The sequence below is a fragment of the Mastigoproctus giganteus genome, chromosome 11, assembly GCF_048544385.1.
Source record: "Mastigoproctus giganteus isolate SK-2022 chromosome 11, ASM4854438v1, whole genome shotgun sequence".
In the NCBI taxonomy this organism is placed as follows: Eukaryota; Metazoa; Arthropoda; class Arachnida; order Uropygi; family Thelyphonidae; genus Mastigoproctus; species Mastigoproctus giganteus.
Window position 1 is genome coordinate 62,843,761 of NC_143585.1, and position 18,643 is coordinate 62,862,403.

General features: G+C 33.8%; 1 protein-coding gene across 1 annotated transcript in view; it reads right to left on the reverse strand.

Annotated features, from left to right (window-relative positions):
* Window positions 1-5,697: 5,697 nt before the first annotated feature.
* Window positions 5,698-18,643, reverse strand: part of Mtmr6 (Myotubularin related protein 6) — a 259,452-nt gene continuing 246,506 nt past the window's right edge. The window contains exons 15-16 of the mRNA XM_090385380.1: window positions 11,117-11,538; window positions 5,698-6,249 (exon numbers count right to left, since the gene is read on the reverse strand). Coding sequence (XP_090241506.1) covers window positions 11,392-11,538 — 147 coding nt within the window. The 3' untranslated portion in view covers window positions 5,698-6,249; window positions 11,117-11,391. The remainder of the gene's footprint in view (window positions 6,250-11,116; window positions 11,539-18,643) is intronic.

Sequence of the window (18,643 nt, forward strand, 5' to 3'; positions counted from 1 at the left end):
ATGTTTAGTTTCTCCCTATCTTGTCTCAATTAAGGATGCAATAAAAAAAAATTGTTAAATAGGATTGAAAAAACACAAAACTAAACATTTATCTCTGAAGGAGGAGAGTAAAAAAAACAGCTGCCAAGTTTATCGGTTGTGATGTATTCAGCTATAAATTTTTATAAACATGTGACCTTTTTAAGGATAAGATCACATTTAGAATTGCAAAAACTAATGTAGTGTTCTCTGTAATTATACTGCAGTTATGTAAATTCACTTGTTTATAATTACCAAATTAGTAAATCCATGAGAGGGACGACCATAGCCTGATCTAGAATACGTAACCCAACTGCACCATTACACTATGTTCTATTGAAAATAATTTTTAAAAAAATCTTGGCTTTCACCTATGCAATGATTCCCAGGAATACCTTAATCACATAATTCCTAATCATAAGAAATTGACAATTTTGAAATTTTATTTTTTAAGTTTGGGAGTATTGCTGCTTAATATCTTTATTTTTAAGAAGAGCATTATTAAAAAAAACTACAGTAATGGCATTTACCATTTAAAACATTTCACCTACTGATGGCACAATAGTAAAAGAAGAAAGTGCAAAATTAAATTTGCTTAAATAAAAACACTTAATAGTTCATCTTTTCGTCATCGTGTAGTCATTAAAAAATTGATAAAACTGGATAAATTTTATTTTTGGCTATAACATGCTTTGCTTATAATACAAATGTTAAAAGTTTTTCCCTGGACACCTGCATTATATCAATGTTGCACTGTATTCTCATGTAATTATAAATCAGAAGAATTATATAACCTATATATCAGAAGTTTATTTTATACTTGATTCTCTCATTTCAAGCCTAATTTATATATTCCATTATGTAAACAATAAGTCTGAACCTATCTTTTGTACCCATTCTTAGTGATGCTCTTGCCATAGTAAGATTAAGCTAATAATGAATTTTTTATGACCTTTATCCCATTCTGAAGTACATCAGCACTTGCCAGTACATATGAATATTAGTATGTATTCATCATGTACTGTCAAGGGAGCAAAATTTATATAGTATTAGTAGAGGCAATATGATGCAAGAAAGCAAGCTTATATAGCATCACCCAAAAAAAAAAAATCCCTCTCTGTTTCACCCATCCATACCCTCCAAAAGTTTGTCTAGTTCGGCTTTGAATTTATTTAAGCTGCTAACTTCCACAACAACAGATGGAATTTTGTTTCAGCAATCAACCACCTGCTGGCTAAAGGCAAATTTCCACACATCTATTCTACAACTGTCTTTCCTCAACTTGAATTTATGCCCCTCTCAGGTGCAGAATCTGAGCAAGAGGAAAATTCCCATCAGCATTGAGCTTGCTCAAACTATTCAGGCCTTATACACCTCAATCAGATCACTTCGCAAGTGCCTAGTCTCCAGACTTTACAATTTCCGGAACTTAAGCCTTTCTTGGTAACAGCAACCTTTTGTTCCACTCACTAATCCATTGCCCTTCTCTATACTCGTTCCATCTTTCCTAAAATTAGGCCTCCAGACCTGTATGCAGTACAGTACTCGAGGATGGCCTGACCATTGCCTTATACAAGGGGATAATCACCTCCTTTTCCCTGCTAGAAAAATTCATATATATCATATATGAACGGGACTCAGGACAAGACCCCATAAGCTACTCTTGCAGACTGTATGCACTGTTCAGAAAACTTCATATTTGACTGCACAATTATCCTCAGGTCTTTTTAATTCTCCACTACCCTGAGTGTAGTTCCACACAGTTGGTATGTTACTCTGGGGTTACTCTACCCAAATTAATTTTTTATGCAGTTTTATATTTTATCTACTTTTATCCATATAATTATCTAATCCCTCTTTAAATCTACATAAGCTCTCTCTGACTCTACAAAGCTATTCAGCAACTTTTCTTACATCCACTGTACAGTTACCATTCCTTAATTTGAATCCATGTCCCTTATTTGTATCATCAAAGAAAGAGGGGCGCCTCCGTAGCCAGGTGGGCAGGAGCAGCAGTGTGTAGCACACGCTTCTTGATTAGACCGGGGTCCGAGCCCGTGCCCACCAAATACGGAAAGGACAGGGAATGACCACCGCATATCCCCAGAGCAATATGGCCTTAGTTGCTAATGCTCCTAAAAACCAAAAAACAAACAAAGAGAAAATGTATTCTCAACCGATTTAAGGCCTTAAAATCCAAATGCCTTGTTGCTAAACTTCACAGCTTACAAAGCTGGAGTCTCTTCTTTTAAGAGTATCTCTTTGCATGCACAACTAGCCTTATTACCTCTGGTGTCTATCTCATAATACCTGACTTTTTTTTTCCCCTTTCAAGCAAGCTGAGATTCTTCCTGAGGTTTCCTGTTCAATCCCATCAGCATTGAGCAGGCTCAGTGCTAATGGGATTCTTCCACTTTCTCATATTACAAACCTGAGGGGGCATAGATTCAGAGTGAGGAAAAACAGTTGTAGAATAGATTCATTTTCACCCACTTTTCCTACCAGTTGATTATCCCCTTACCACTGAAGCAAACTGCTCCCAATGCTGCACTTCTTCAATTTAATCACAAGGTGTTCGATGTAGGACTATGTCAAATACCTTTCTAAAATTAAAATGAAGTAATTCTTTCAATATAGACCTTCGATGTCTACATCATAATACCTAAAAAGATTGGGATATTCCTTTAACAGAACCATGTCATGACTGTTATAACATTACCATTGAAGCAATTCTTCATTGCATCTTTAATACATTTTATATTTTTCTCCCAGGAAATCAGAGATACAAGATTGTAGTGAACATTTCCATCTTCTAGATTATAGTTGCACATTTCCTTCACACATACCTAATGCCTAATAATTCCTTCATTACTATAGATTCTCTCTCTCTCACTCTCTCTGGGTAACTCTGGATTTTTTTTTTTGGCTGGTGCACCATACGGCTAATAATAAGAATAAGGGCTTAGTGCCCTTCTTAGTCACTTTCAGAATAAACAGATAGATACCATCAGATGTTTCAACTTTATTTTAAACATGATAATTTCTTCAAAGGTTTTTCTCCAATCACAAATCCATTTAATAATGAACAGCTGTTAGATGAACTGACAGTCTTCTCCCCTTGAGAACTATATTTTTGTGTGAATACAAATGTAAAAAAAAAAGCTGTTCAATTCAATAGCTGTCTGCTTGGGGCCATCTCTACTTGCCTGCTGTGAACCATTACAATTTATTTCTTTATTTTTAGTCACATTGCAGAGATTTCTTTAATATGTGTTTTTGGATTTTTTTGGCAAAAAAAATTCAAAGTAGTTGTCCTTTCCCATATCAGTTTCATCAGTATTTGGTCATCCATCTTGGTTTCCACTTTTTGCTATATCTTTTAAAAGACATGACAGTATGTAACTGTCTAGAATTATATACATGGTGTTCAAAAACCTCTTTACTTTGGGAATAGGGTACATAATACAAATCCTCAGAATCGCTTCCAGGTGATATAATTTTTATTCAACAACCAGAAAAAGTGTGTGCTGCAGTAGATGGCAACATAATACAAAATTGTAATCATAGTGGAATTTACCAATTCCCTAGAAGGTGCTGTGTATACTTTGGTTCAACTAGCTGCAGTCTACTACTCAGTGGCTTAAGAAGAAGCCACTGAGTAGCTCTACAGTTCTAGTGGTATGGGAAAATTCATAAAAGTGGTGGCCAAACAAAAGTCATTGATGGTGCAGTGGATCTGGCACAAGGAAGTTTTACACAAAGAACTCCAAAATGGTGGTAAACAAATAACAGTGATGGTGCAGTGGAGCTGGTTCAAGGAAGTTTTACACACTGGGAAATCCATACAATGCATTGGCTGTGAGGTTAACGTGTCAAGGTCAACAGTGTGTAATGTGTTATGTCACCTCTGAGGATGAAACCATACAAGTTACTGATTGTACAGAAGTTGTTGATCAATAACAAAAACCAAAAGAATCAAATTTTGTTGGTAAATTCTGCCATCGTTACAGATTTGTGATTATGTTACCATCACCTACCAGAAAGTGTGTGTGCTGCAGTAGATGGAAGTATAACTGCAGTTACAGTGTGCATATTTTCTAGTTAGTGAATAAAAACTCAACAATATACTCTTCCAGGTTTATATTATGTACCCTATTCACATAACATTTTTGCTTTGTAAAGGAAGTTTGTGGAAGGAAACCCTGTATTTTGAAACATTTTCAAAATAGTCCCATTGGCCTTAATCTGGCTCTAGTTTAATAATCTAAATTTATATTTCAAAATGTTTTATGTTGAAAATTACTACATTTCATAATTATGTAAAGTCCTTAGCACTGTGACACCACACACTATATTTTAATAACAAGAATATGCATATAAATAAATGTTATAATATTATTTTGAATGTACCTAGGAAGTGTTACATAAATTAGAATGGGCAATGTTTACAATAAAAAAGGCCACGAAACATTTTTTTTTTAAATTTTTTATTCAACTTCAAAACTAACTCTGACAATTTCTCACTGCGATAATATGGCAGTTATGGATACAGCTGTTCAACATGCTTATTTTTGAAGTTAAGGCTTACGTTATGAATGTAAATTCATGTTTCCTTGGAATACACAAACAAAAAATAAATTATCAAAACTGTAAACTTTTTCTTTGCTAGATTTCAGTCATGGTTTGAAGTAGTTCTAAAAAAATAAGCATCAAGCTAATTTTAAAAAGTAAGTGGTTGATTAGAAGTAAAAAATTATTTTAAGTATCACCAGTAAAGCCTGGTGATTTCTTAGCTTTCCAACGTTTTAAAAGCAATTTTTTTTTTTTTTTGGGAGCCTTCATGTAGAAACCTCCGCAATTTTTTGTCAGCATATTCCACTATTTTCAAGTATATATAGAATAAGCACACATTTACATTTTGTTATAAAATGCAATCAATGATTTTTTCATTTTTTTCTTTATATTTATTTATTTATATATATACAGTGCAACCTTGATATAACATGCCTAGTCATACCACAGTTTTGGATATACCACAGGTAAGATCATGTCCCCAAAACAAATTATGAAAAAAAGTAGTGTGTTCAAAGAACTAACAACTTCATATTGGAAACTAGAAAGAGTGAATACTGTATATACTCATATCTACTGTACATCCTCCTACTGCATTTCCAGAGGAGAAATTAGCTATGTATTCACTTCGACGTATTCAGTTACAGAGTAAGTTTTGTAAACAATGGGATTTGTCAGACTAATTATTGTTGATACCCAGTTTCTCCTCTCAGCTAGAAATGATAATTGCAAGATAATTGCAATGATAATTGCAAGTGGCTACCTTTGGAAGGGAATATACTACTGTTCGTCAAGTACATTACGTTAGTTACAAAGTAATTTTTGTAAACAACACAAGGTATTCCTTCTTTGACTAGAAGTTGCACTTAGGGCAGCAAAAAGTGCTAAGGGCTAAACTAGACAAAAATATACATGAACTGACAAGTGATTTATAGAGAAGTCATGTAACTTCAGCTAGGCACTATGATAGGCTGGACAGTTTAGTTTTCTCAAAACACTAGAATTTTTTCAGTAAATTCTAGGGCATCCAAAATAAATACAGGGCAAAATTAGTAAATCAGTACCACTGAAGTAATGCCCATGAAAAGCAAAAATTATACAGTTGAAATAAAATTTAAAAATTGTCGAAAGAGTTGCAAAACAAAATGCGGTATATTTCGCGAGTGTGGAATTCTAGAAGGAACGAGCTGCAGTTGGATGGAAGAGGAAGAAAATTTGGATTAATTCGTAGACTCCATAGAAGATGAAGTAGGCCTCCAAAGAAAGAACACTAGACTTTGTGATTGACATCATTGTGAAAACAGTGATGTGGACTAATGCTTATAGAAGTGGTTTCTACAGAAGCATAGTGAAGGAGTACCAATAAATGTAGTATTTTTGAAAGCACAGGCACTTAAATTTTGTAAGCTACTTGGTGAAGATGACACATTTAAAGCTTCTGAAGGGCTTTGGAGATGGCTCATCATGAGATATCCCAGGTTAGCCTTGTAGGCGACATTACAGCAGCAACGTTTCCTGAATTTCTCTATAATGTGATTCGAGATGGTGAATTCAGTGATGAACAGTTGTACAACTGTGGCAAAACAGCACTGTACTGTAAACTTCTTCCCAACAATTCACTGGATATTAAAACGGCACCAAATGAAGCAGGCATGAAAACTAGAAAAGAGAGAGAATTACTGTGTTACTATGAATAATCTGTGCCTCAATAAAAGTTGAATTCTCCAGTGTTTAAAGCAATTAACATGAAATCTCTACCTGTGATTTATAAAAATAGCTTCGACACTTGAACGATGATGATATTTTAAAAATTTTTAATTTTTAACATTAAAAATCTTCCAGTAATATGCCAAGCTAACAAAAAACCAGGATAATATCGCCCATTTTTGAAGAAGTGCAAAAGTTGGAAAACCTTTATTGATTTCAGACAATTCCATCTCATGCCGTTCTTCTCAATCTAACCAACATTAAACCTGTATTTTTACCACCAAACTCAACTTCTGTTCTCCAACCTATGGATCAAATTGTTATTATTAGAAGCTTTAAATGCCATTTTATAAAACTTTTAATACTAGAAGCTATAGAATGCATTGAAAGAAAGAAATCAAATTTCAGTACTTGATGCCATCCCATCACAGACCATCATCATTCTTTCTGAAGAAAGAATTTACACTTACTGATTAGAGTAGCATTTTTCAAAGTGTGGTCCATGGCCAAATCAATACCAGTCCTTGGATGTAGGGAGAGAGAGAGAAACACCAGTCTTTAATATATAAATAACTGCATGATCCTATTATTATTTCACAGCATTCCTGAATTCAGAATGTCACAAAATATGTGCAAAATTAGTTTCTCACCTTTGGTTTTCTTCAAAATAGGTATAGAAATAGGCCAAATGTTGAAGACAGGTTTAAGGATAAAACTGTCTTCTTCTGCTGCTGATAAAGTTGCTATATGACATCATCATTTACATTAGTTTCTTTTTAGTTGTTTAAAAGCTATAAAGTGAATACATAATAAATTAGACACTGATTAAATAAAGCTTTTACTCTTTATTTAAGTTAAGCTTATTGTTATAAGATTAAATAAAGTGTGAAAATTTATGCTTCTTTTAAAATGCATTTATATTTTTGGCCTGCAAAAGAAAAAATGTAAAGGGGGGGGGGGGGAGAGAAACAGTCTCCAGACAAATAAAGCTTGGGAAACACTGCATTAGAGTATACACTCTGCTTCTCCACAGATGGCACATCAGGTGAGAGCATGGGGGGATTTTCTTTTTGATGCTGAATAATTTTCTCTTGTATGGAAATAATCATATTAATATTGGTTAGTTTCCAAAAAAAAAAAAAAAAAAAAAAAAAAACACACTGTGGTAGTTTCTACATGAGGACACCTGAAAAAGAACAAGTTCCATGGTACAAACCAGAAAAATAAAAATTTGTCGATCTTTGGTTCTTTTCAATAAAATTTTAATATCTTAAGCATTTTGATCTTATTTTCTTTCTCTTTCTCTCTCTTTCTCTCTCTCTCTCTCCACATAACCATTTCAAAAGCCAATGTTTCCATTAAAACAAAAGATGGAAAGGAGAAGACCTTTTTCCTATTTCACAAAGCACATATCATATTTAAACCTGTCTACTGGAAGAATCCTTATAAATAACAATGTGACTACTGGCAGTGTAACTAATATGCCCAAACATCTAAAAAAATTCTTAATATTCAGGAAGATGAAGAAATCTATATATATTTATTAAATAATCAAGATAATTACTTTATATAATGCTTTCTGTACACCTATTCAGTGCCTTATTTTACAGCATGAAAATATAGACTTCGCAATACACTTTGCTTCTCTTCACTTATACACATAATGGAAAATATAATAACAAATGTCCCGCATCTGTTCACAGATAATTCAGTATTGTAAAAACTCAGATTGTGATTGATTATACAGTTATTGTTCAAAAGAATGAACAATAATCATATACATTAATTTTGGCTGTAACTCTGTGTGTGTGTGTGTGTGTGTGTGTGTGTGTGTGTGTGTGTGTGTGTGTGTGTGTGTGTGTGTTTTAAATTCTTTCTATGCATTATACCAAGAAAAAGAATTTTTTACCCCAATTCAGTCGTCATGTGATATTTTATTTCCAAAACTTTTGGAAGACGAAAACAAACTGTATATACAGCATTTGGCAAGATTACTTTTTTCATAATGTTACCATTCTTGTGCATTCTCCAAGATGTGAAAAGAAATACAGGATATCATAGTATGTAGCCGAGTGGTCAGGAGCGGGAGTGCAGTAGCACATGCTCTTTGAGTAGACCGGAGTTCAAGCCCCTGACTGCTGAATACGGTCGATCTGCCAACCCGCACTGGACCAGTATGGCAAATTATTGTCCATTTCCCTCGTGAATTGTTGAGGAGGCTTCTATCCTGCAGTGGGTTGATAATGGCTGCACTTTACCTTTTTATAGCACATCCTGTTATATAGGACTTTTAACATTCTATGTTAAAAGTCCTATATTGGCTACTCACATCTAGAGGAAGAATGCACAAGAATGCTAACATTAGGAATGATTTTTAATAATGAAGGATTGTATAAATTTTAAAAAAAATGAAATCATTGTTATATAAAAAAAAATTGCATTCAAATATTCTCATTATATGTAACAGAACCAAATAAGAGCATATAAAGAATAAATGTATCAGTCCCAAAATGATATCAGATAAAAATAAGAATGCAGTATATTATAAAAATTTTCCAAATTGCATATATATTTTAGTTCTGAATGAACTCCCCATAATGCAGTAGGAAAGACAGAGATGACAGAAGCATCTTATCTGGAATATGATTTATTCACAAATGAAGATATAAAAAAGGGAAGGTAAATATGATTGGCTGAAAAAAGTCAGGAGGATCATATTTAAGTTTTACAAACTTTTACTGTCATTCAGGTAAATGTTTCTTATCCCACACATGGACCTATACTGAACAGGGATATATTCTTAGTGGTGTGTACTAACATTTAGGTATACACCATATTTTAAAGTTAATCACAAATTTCTTTCCTTTATTACAGAAAAAAAAAAAAAAAAAAAAAGTTTGCCTCAGCAGTGTTCCTGTGGACCTAGAGAAAGATGCAGAAATAATTTTGTAATTAAAGTAGCACAGAAATGTTAACAATTAAAATGCAACCAGACTAATCTCACTGACCATAAACTCACTGAAGAACAACATAAATATAATATTATTTTTCCATAAAATGCATACAAGTATTTTTTTTTAATGGTCTGGGCTCCTCTTATATTAGCTGATCTTATACAAACAGCTAATCGATGAAATTTTGATAGCATATTTCCATAGCAATAAATAAATTGGCAGCCAGTTGTGTGAATTACTTTAACCTTTTCATGAGTGAGTTTGCTAAGTGTGTGTGTGTGAACTCACAATAGTAAGCTTCTATTACCAGCTGGCAGTGAAAGGAATTTTTTTGGGGAATTTTAAAAAATTCTAAAAACAAAAACTTTATATACAGGGTGTTTCGTGACATGGTCATATTTTCAGGATCAATTCAGTACCTGAAAAAAAAGAAAAAATTTCATATAAATGCATATCCAATTACAAATAGTTATTGTTTGTTATTTGGTTTTTAGGAGCATTAGCAACTAAGGCCATATTGCTCCGGGGATATTCGGTGGTCATTCCCTGACCTTTCCGCATCCTCCGTATTTGGTGGTCACAGGCTCGAACCCCGGTCTAATCAAGAAGCGTGTGCTACACACTGCTGCTCCTGCCCACCTGGCTACGGAAGCGGCACAAATAGTTATGGAGCTATGACTGTTTGAATTTTAAAAAAAAATTGTCTATGAAGTTTTTCAATGATAAAAAATAAAGAATAAGCAAACATGTATCTAGTATGAATAAATATTTTACTACATATGTTCCTGCTTATTCTTATTTTGATTATTTTTACCACTATAAACTCCATAATCATTTTTTAAAATTCAAACAGCCATAGTCCTGTAACCATTCAGAATAAAAGGAATATTTATATAAACTTTTTTTCATTGTTTTCAAGACCTGAGTCAATGAGGAAAGTACAGCCCATCTGTTGTGAAACATCATATATAAATGCTTTTAAATGTTAGTTTCTTCTTATTTTAACTTGACTTCTTAATATTAGAGTGAAATTATTTCCAAAAATCAAATTAGAATTCTTAAGAAAAAAACTTATCGTTCTAGGTATTTATCACTTAATTCGATTTCATCAATGAATTCCAGAGAATTTCAACATTTTAAATACAAATTAAATGGCAATGGCCATCAGATATGATCTCTTCCTTTAATTTTCAAAGCTATTTTCATGCTGCCATATTAAAACTGTGCTTGCTACAGCTGGAAATGCAAATAAGAGATGGCAGCATGTACTAGAACATTAAGACAATTTATACATTAACAGACATTATTTGAAAAAACCCTTGAAAAACAAAGTAAATATACATATATACACCTCAGAGCCCACACACGACACGGGTAAATTTATGTACATACTCTTGAAAAGGTTAAATCAAGAAAAGTAGCTTTACACTGCCAAACCAAAAATTTATAGAGATGAAATAATTAAAGCCTGTTAATCAACATATAAAATAACCTTACTTGAATGAGCTTGTTCAATTGCACATCTATGTGAGACAAACAAATATGGGATGTGATTACTACAGTTAATAATACTAACTGAATTATCCACAAATATACATGATAGATAAATAATTCTTAGACCACTTCAAAATAAACCCATTGAATAAATCCACAAGGCAAGATACAATAACCAAATTATATTTAATAAAAAAAAAAAAACCTAAATGTATAAAATCTGGTGAATATACAGGGGAAGTACGATAGCCTAGCATCTGTCAGTCCACAGGATATCATTTATAAAAATCAGCCAATTAATTTTCTGTACACTGCAATAATTATATAAATCAGCTGTATATTAAATGTACCAGGAATTATAATATACATACCATGCAAACACAGCCAACTTCAGCAAGATTATTTTCAGTGACACCTGTGCTAAGTTTCTTACTCCATGGTAGTATTAACATAATTTAAATATTCACTAAATATAAAAATAAAGGATAATTTAACTATCTCCAATGATTGTTGCATTCACAGAGTTCTGGCATTTTCAACACCAGCAATCTTTAACTGGAATGTTGGTGAAATAAGTACAGAAATTCAGGCAGACAGAAGATAACAAACACAACCATAAATTTTAAGCATTCCTATGGTTGTATGATTAGGAATCTATTGAATTAGTCCTCATGAGAACCTTGTAACAATGGCGACACACAGGAACAGGGTGTTTGGTGAAGTGGCCAGGCAAGGAAATTCGTTTATCAATACAACGGACACAGAAAACTTCTCCACAGCTCCAGCAATGAAACTACAAAAGTAAAATTGAATAGACCAAACTATAATGCCAATCAGTAATCACTGTTAAAAAAAAATAATTCAAATTATTTATATGCACACACTATATTAACATTATGAGGACACCGATGAATATAATATTTGTGCAAATTCTCAGTTATACAAATATAGAGGACAGCATGGTAGCACACACTTAAAAATTAAACTGTCATGACTTGTAACAGTGGTTCCCATTACTGAAAATAAATAGATTAACTTAAATAATAAAGTAATGTTAGTACTCCATTCAGGGGAAAACTTCTGTGAATAATGAAATCATAATTCAGTTACACTAATCACTCTGACCAATCAGATTGGATACCATGACAGGTAACAAAGGAACTGGATGCAAAAAAAAAAATAATAATAATTTTGACATGATAATAATTTTGTAATAAATTTGATATTTTTTTAATGCAAGAAAAGCTTTTAATACCCTTGTACATAAAAGACTGCTATACAAATTGGAGAATCGTGTCATTAAGGGCAAGTTGCTGCTATGGATAAAGGGATGGTTGAGTGGGTACAGAGAGTAGTTATCAATGGACACCACTCTTCTGGGACAAATGTTATTAGTGGAGACTCCAAGATTCAGTGTTTGGCCCATTGTTGCTTTCTGTATTTATTCATGATACTGATGAAGCCATATCAGGTTTGCTGGCTAAGTTTGCAGATAATACAAAGGTCAGCAGAGTTAATGACAGTAAACAGGGTATACTACTGTGACAAGATCTAGACAAATTAGCCAGATGGGGTCAGGCCTGAAGTAGCCAAATGGTCAGGAGTCTGAGTGCAGTAGCACACGTTCTTTGAGTGGACCAGGGTTCAAGCCCGTGACTGCTAAATATGATTAACATTTGTATTGATTGATTCATTGTAAACTCCACTGACCTGGTGGTTGTGCTGAAGTATAAACAAGAAATGGCATTTGAAGTTTAATCGACAAATGCAAGGTTCTTCATATGGGCAGCAGTAATCCCAGATGAATGTGTCAGCTATGTGGTACCATACTCAAAGCAGTGAAGAATAAAAAATGTCCTGAGAGATAAGTGTGCAGTCAGATATGGTCCTCTGAGCAATGCAGACTGCCAGGATAGCTCAACTTCAACTGCCATTTCTCAGCCCATCTGCCTAATATTTCTAGATTTTGTTTTGTATCTTGATTTACTACCATTAACCACCCTGCCAATGTTTGTACATCAGCAGACTTAGACATAAAGCCTGATAATACCTTCATTAATAAATAGAGAAAACAACAACAATGGACCCAGCACTGAACTCTGGGGAACTCCACAAAGAGTCCACTGATAACAAAAAAAAAAAAAAATTTAAAGACCAAAAGCTTTTTTTATAAGCTGCAAGCAACTTATAAAGAGGAAATTGTCACTTTTTTTGAATAGACTTTTAGAGACAAATTAAGAAAGATTAAGAAACCAATATGGCACTCGTATCAATATGAGTTGCCAAAGTGCTTTCTTAATATTTACAGATTATAGAGTTTATAAAATGTGCTGGATTTTAAAGAGTGCCTGGATTGTAAAGTGCCATTTTTTCACAACTATATATACATGTACTCTGAGTGAAATATGTAAATAACAAAATATTTATAATAAGACAATACATATGAACAATCAAGTAGCATCTAAAAGTTTATAACTTATAGAAGTGGCCACTATATTAAATATACCTAACTTATTTATGCTACCTTTTAAAAAGCATCTTGTGTTTATCATGTTCCAGTGATTTTGCTAACAGACTAGTGTAAATTCCTTTAATTCCTTGGTTTTTCTTTTCTGCCACTTCTTAAAAAAAAAAGTGTCATGAACTTTAGATCTTTTTTTTTTTTAATCATAAAAAGTTTATTGATATCCTCCTACCTGTTTGTCTTCAATTGTACAAGACTTTGCAACTCATTTGTAAAAGGAAGCAAAGATAAAACATATTTTACTATGAAGCATTTCAATTTTCAGCAGAAAAAAAATTTCATTTGAAAATTTCAATAAATGCCTCTTTTTCATTAAATTCAAGCTTTCCAATGAAATTATTAAACTTGAACTATTATTTCTCTCTCTCCCTCTACTCTAAATCAAGCACCTCTAGCAGTCACAAGTCACTCACTCTTATACATATGAATTACATGGATCTGTATGGCATTCAGGGTAAGTTGTTACAATGTATAAAAGGTTGGTTAAGTGGGAGATGACAGAGAGTGGTAATCAATGGACACTGCTTTTCGTGGATGAATGTTATTAGTGGCGTTCCCCAGGGTTCAGTGCTGGGCCCACTGTGGTTTTGTGTATTCATCAATGATATTGATGAAGGTATATCAGGCTTAATGTCCAAGTTTGCAGATTATACAAAGGTTGGCAGGGTTGTTAATGACAGTAAAGACAGTATGCTATTCCAACTGGATCTAGATAAGTTGGGCAAATAGATTGAGAAGTGGAAACTAAAGTTTAACATTGACAAATGCAAAGTAATGTATATGGATAGCAATAACCCAAGAGAAACGTACAAACTGTGTGGCACTACACTCAGGGAAGTGAAAAGTGAAAAAGACCTGGGGGTAATTGTGCAGTCAGATATGAAGTTTGCTGAGAAGTGCAGACGGGCTGCCAGGGCAGGTCATAGAGTCTTGTCAATGATAAACTTTATATAGGAATTTTGCTAGCAGGGACAGGGAGGTGATTATCCCATTGTGCAAGGCAATGGTCAGGCCACACCTTGAGTACTGTGTACAGGTCTGGAGGCCTCATTTTATAGGAATTTGCTAGCAGGGACGGGGAGGTGATTATCCCGTTGTGCAAGGCAATGGTCAGGCCACACCTTGAGTACTGTGTACAGGTCTGGAGACCTCATTTTAGGAAGGATGTAGAGTTGCTAACAAGTACAAAGAAGGGCAACAAGATTGGCGAGGGGAACAAAGGGGTGCTCTTACCAAAAAAAAAGGCTTAAGTTCTTCAAATTGAAGTGCCTGGAGAGTAGGCACATGCAAGGTGATCTGATTGAGGTATATAAGGCCTTGAATGGAATGAACAAGCTGAATGCTGATGGGATTCTTCCTCTTGCTCAGATTAAGAACCTGAGGGGGCATAGATTCAAATTGAGGAAAGACAGTTGTAGAATAGATGTGCAAAAAATTTGCCTTTAGCCAAGCAGGTAGTTGATTGGTGGAACAGACTTTCATCTTTTGTTGTGGAAGTTGATAGCCTAAATAAATTTAAGGCTGAAGAGGACAGGCATTTGGAATGAATGGAGGGGTGAAACGGGATGGTTTTTTTTTTTTTTTTTGGCTGAATAAGGTTGCTTTCTTGCATCATATGCCTATACTAATGCTAATCTCATTATAGCTTTTAATGTAATTATTACACAGCTAAAACACAACAGATTATATTTAATTACTATACATACAGTATATTTTAAATTAACATACAATAAAATGATAAGTAGATACCTAAAATAACATTGGCATTTCTATAATGAAGTATGCTTTAAAGCATATGCAATAAACAGTCCTAGATAAGTCTCTTTGTAGAATATTCACTAATGCATAAAAATCAATAAACAATGTGAGAAAGTGTTCAGCAATGACAAATAATTTCTTCAGTATTACACTACCTTATACTTACATCATGCTACTTTTTTTAATAATGCTATGAAGGTATGAGCAGTGTAATACTGCTGCTCACTGTATTTCAAAATAATCTGTGTATGCTATACGGATCACTGGATCAAGTTCATCTACACCACTGAAGCCATGCAGCTTCTGAGAAAGGTAGTCTTCTTGATCTATGTGAAGAGGATGCAGATGAGGCATATCTCATCCAACCACAGAAAGGAATATGCTGACACAAGCATAAAATCATCAAAAGGGAAGGAAGGATATGGGTTATGATATTTGTGCATACAATCAGTCATGCTCTTACATGTCCATATTCACACATGGATAATATATGTATGTAGAAAGGATGTGACGAAAAAGTTGAGGGACTAAACTATTTGGAAAATGATGAAGTTTACCTGCTATTTCGTATGGATCTTCTTCAAAGTATTCTCCTTGGCACTATACACCAATTTCAATCTTTCTGTAACTTCTGGCATTCTTGGTAAGCTTCTTTTGAAATAGTTCATTTCAGTAATGCTTGTTCAACAACTGGGTAGCAATTGTTATAGCAATGATACAAGGTTCAGGTTACCAAGGAGGGATGGAAAATGTCTCCTTCAACCTAAGGGAGGGACAATACGTTGTCAACTGGAGGTTGTAGGAGCACATATCTGGTTGCATATTGGCTATTTTGCTGTAATCTATTACAGATTGGTTAAACCTAATAGCATGTGACAGAAAATGGAAGCCAGCTTCAACTTCTCGAATATCCACTACCAATTCTTTAAATCAGCATTTCCCAAACTTTTTTAGTCACAGAACACTTTTCATCTCACAATATATTTATGGAACACAAGTTTAGCAGGATCCAAAGAACTGTTTGCTAATATTTTATTACATACGACGCACTGTGCATAAGGAGCATCTTTATTTCCAACACATGTAAAGCCAAACTTTAAATAACTGTCATCATACTTTCATTTTGGTCTTTTATTAGTTGGTTCCTGTTTTTTCACTTCGGATTTTTAGGGAACAAAAGGCTGCGATTGTTCATCCTCACTTTGAAGTGTGACAATATTGTGTTCGTTTTCATCAACCACAGTTGCAATACTAGAAGTATTCGCTTCTTGTTTTAAAGTTCCTTTTTTCAACCACAAATCCATGGTTAATTATTTTAATAATAATATTTCAAAATACTGATAAGTATCAAAAAAAAAAAAATTATACAAGGAAGTGAGTTTAGTTATGATATTGGTTCACTTCCACTTCTACTTCAACCCACGTACTCCAGGCTAAATCACATACGAATGGCATATTAGACCACTACATTGCTACTTTTTTTGTAGATGTCATTATCTCTACGCATGCTTCTGTATGCGAAAGTCCACCAAAATAGTGTTCCGCAATCTATTTGATTATTAGTCTATGCCAGTATATTAATAACCGAAAAAAAAAATAATGTTAAAAATTATAATGGTACAAAAGTGGTGTATGCTACAAATATGCAAAATTTATTTATTTTATTTTATTTTTTTAATTATTAATTACGATTTTTCACAGAACACTTGTTCACATCTCATGGAACACACTGCCTTAAATGCTGATCTCCAGTGATAACTGGAGAGTAATGATAACTTAGTTGATTTCATTCCTAAAACTCAGCCGTCTTATATCTCACAAAAAGGATTCTTCTGCTCCTATGCTTACCTCTGATGGCACTACGATTTCTAGGCAAGATCATATATCTTTATTGGGAATTAGCCTGACTTCTAATCTCTCTTGGCATAAGCACATTACAAATATTGCTTCCTCTGCATCTAAAAAACTGGGTTTTCTCCTTCACTCTCAGTGTTACTTTTCTTCCAAACAGCTATTCACTCTGTACAAATCTCAAATCTACCATACCGTGAGATATTGTTCCCACATCTGGGGAAATGCCCCCAAAACTTCTTTCAGGCTTCTAGATTCCATTCAGAAGAGGGCAGTTAGGTTAATTAACGACTCATCTCTAACAGAGTATACCGTGAGATATTGTTCCCACATCTGGGGAAATGCCCCCAAAACTTCTTTCAGGCTTCTAGATTCCATTCAGAAGAGGGCAGTTAGGTTAATTAACGACTCATCTCTAACAGAGTCTCTCCACTCTCTCTGTCTCATAGACATTCTGTTTCTGCTGCATGCCCTTTCTATAGATACTTCCATGGGCACTGTTCTTCTGAATTAGCTTCTATAATTACTGTTCTCTCTTCCAAAGCAGTCCGAGCACATGCCGCAACCATTCAACATCCTTTTATTGTCCACCTTGAAACTCACAACTTTTGTTGTGAGTTTCAAGGACCAAAAGGACTTTTCTTCTTGCTCATTTATTCCTTCAACTTCCATTTTTTGGAACAACCTTCCATCTTACATATTTCCTGAAAATTACTATTTACAGAAGTTCAAGTCTAATGTCGACAAGTATCTTCTTTCATCTTCTCACCCTCCAACCTACACACGGTACTAAGTACTATAGGTTTTAATACCTCTCATGTTTGGGGTTTTCATAAAAAAAACCAAAATTAAAAAAAAAAAAAACAGTTAACTGCTTTTCACTTTTTAAATGTACGGTTGACCTTAGTTGAGTTGTGATCTGTTGCCAGTTTGTCTCATATTGAGGACAGAAAGGAAAAATGTGAGCTAATGTCTCAGGCTCTCCCACAACAGTGTTTAAGCAATACAAGCAAAAATGCTTGTATTGCTTAAACCCAGTTGAAAAAGTTTAGCATTGAAGGTGCCATTACTTGTATAAGGTTATGTGGCATGTATCAAAACCATTCTTGGTTCTTTCTAAGAGTCATGAAATTAATAAAGATTTCTGTTATTCTGTTCATAATACTTTCTTTTTTATTTTTTGATGTATAATTAACTAGTTAGTCTAATTCAATTTCAAATGTTTGATCAGTTTGCAGCCTGTGAAGATGATAGCAGAGGGCTTGAAAGGTTACAAAAATGAAGCTGAAAAAGAGTTCACCCATTAAAACCTCAAAAGCAGGCAACAGAAGTAGCATGGCTGACTCTCATAAAGATGAGAATCTTGATTTGAACATTACATTACAATGGCCATATGGTACTGGTTGGTTGGTTTGATTTTTTTTTTTTTTTTTGTGGCAAACTGACAACCTAAACCATGATGTGCCAAGTCAAAAAAAAAATAAATACGTAAAAAGTTATGGGTAACCTAAAGATAGGTTACTATGTCAGAGTATTAGAAATAAATGGGCAATAAAAGCACTAAAACAGGTAAATAATAAATAATATTTCTTTTGTTTTTTGAATCTATCTTTTTATCAAGTTATTGAGAATTAAAAAAAAAATAGGAGGTAGATTTAACTCATCACTGACATAAAGTGTTCATTGCTTAACACAGCCCCAGGGGTTTCCCCATCTCCACTATCACTGATATAGTTAGTAACGGTTATAACGAGGAAATTGTCGG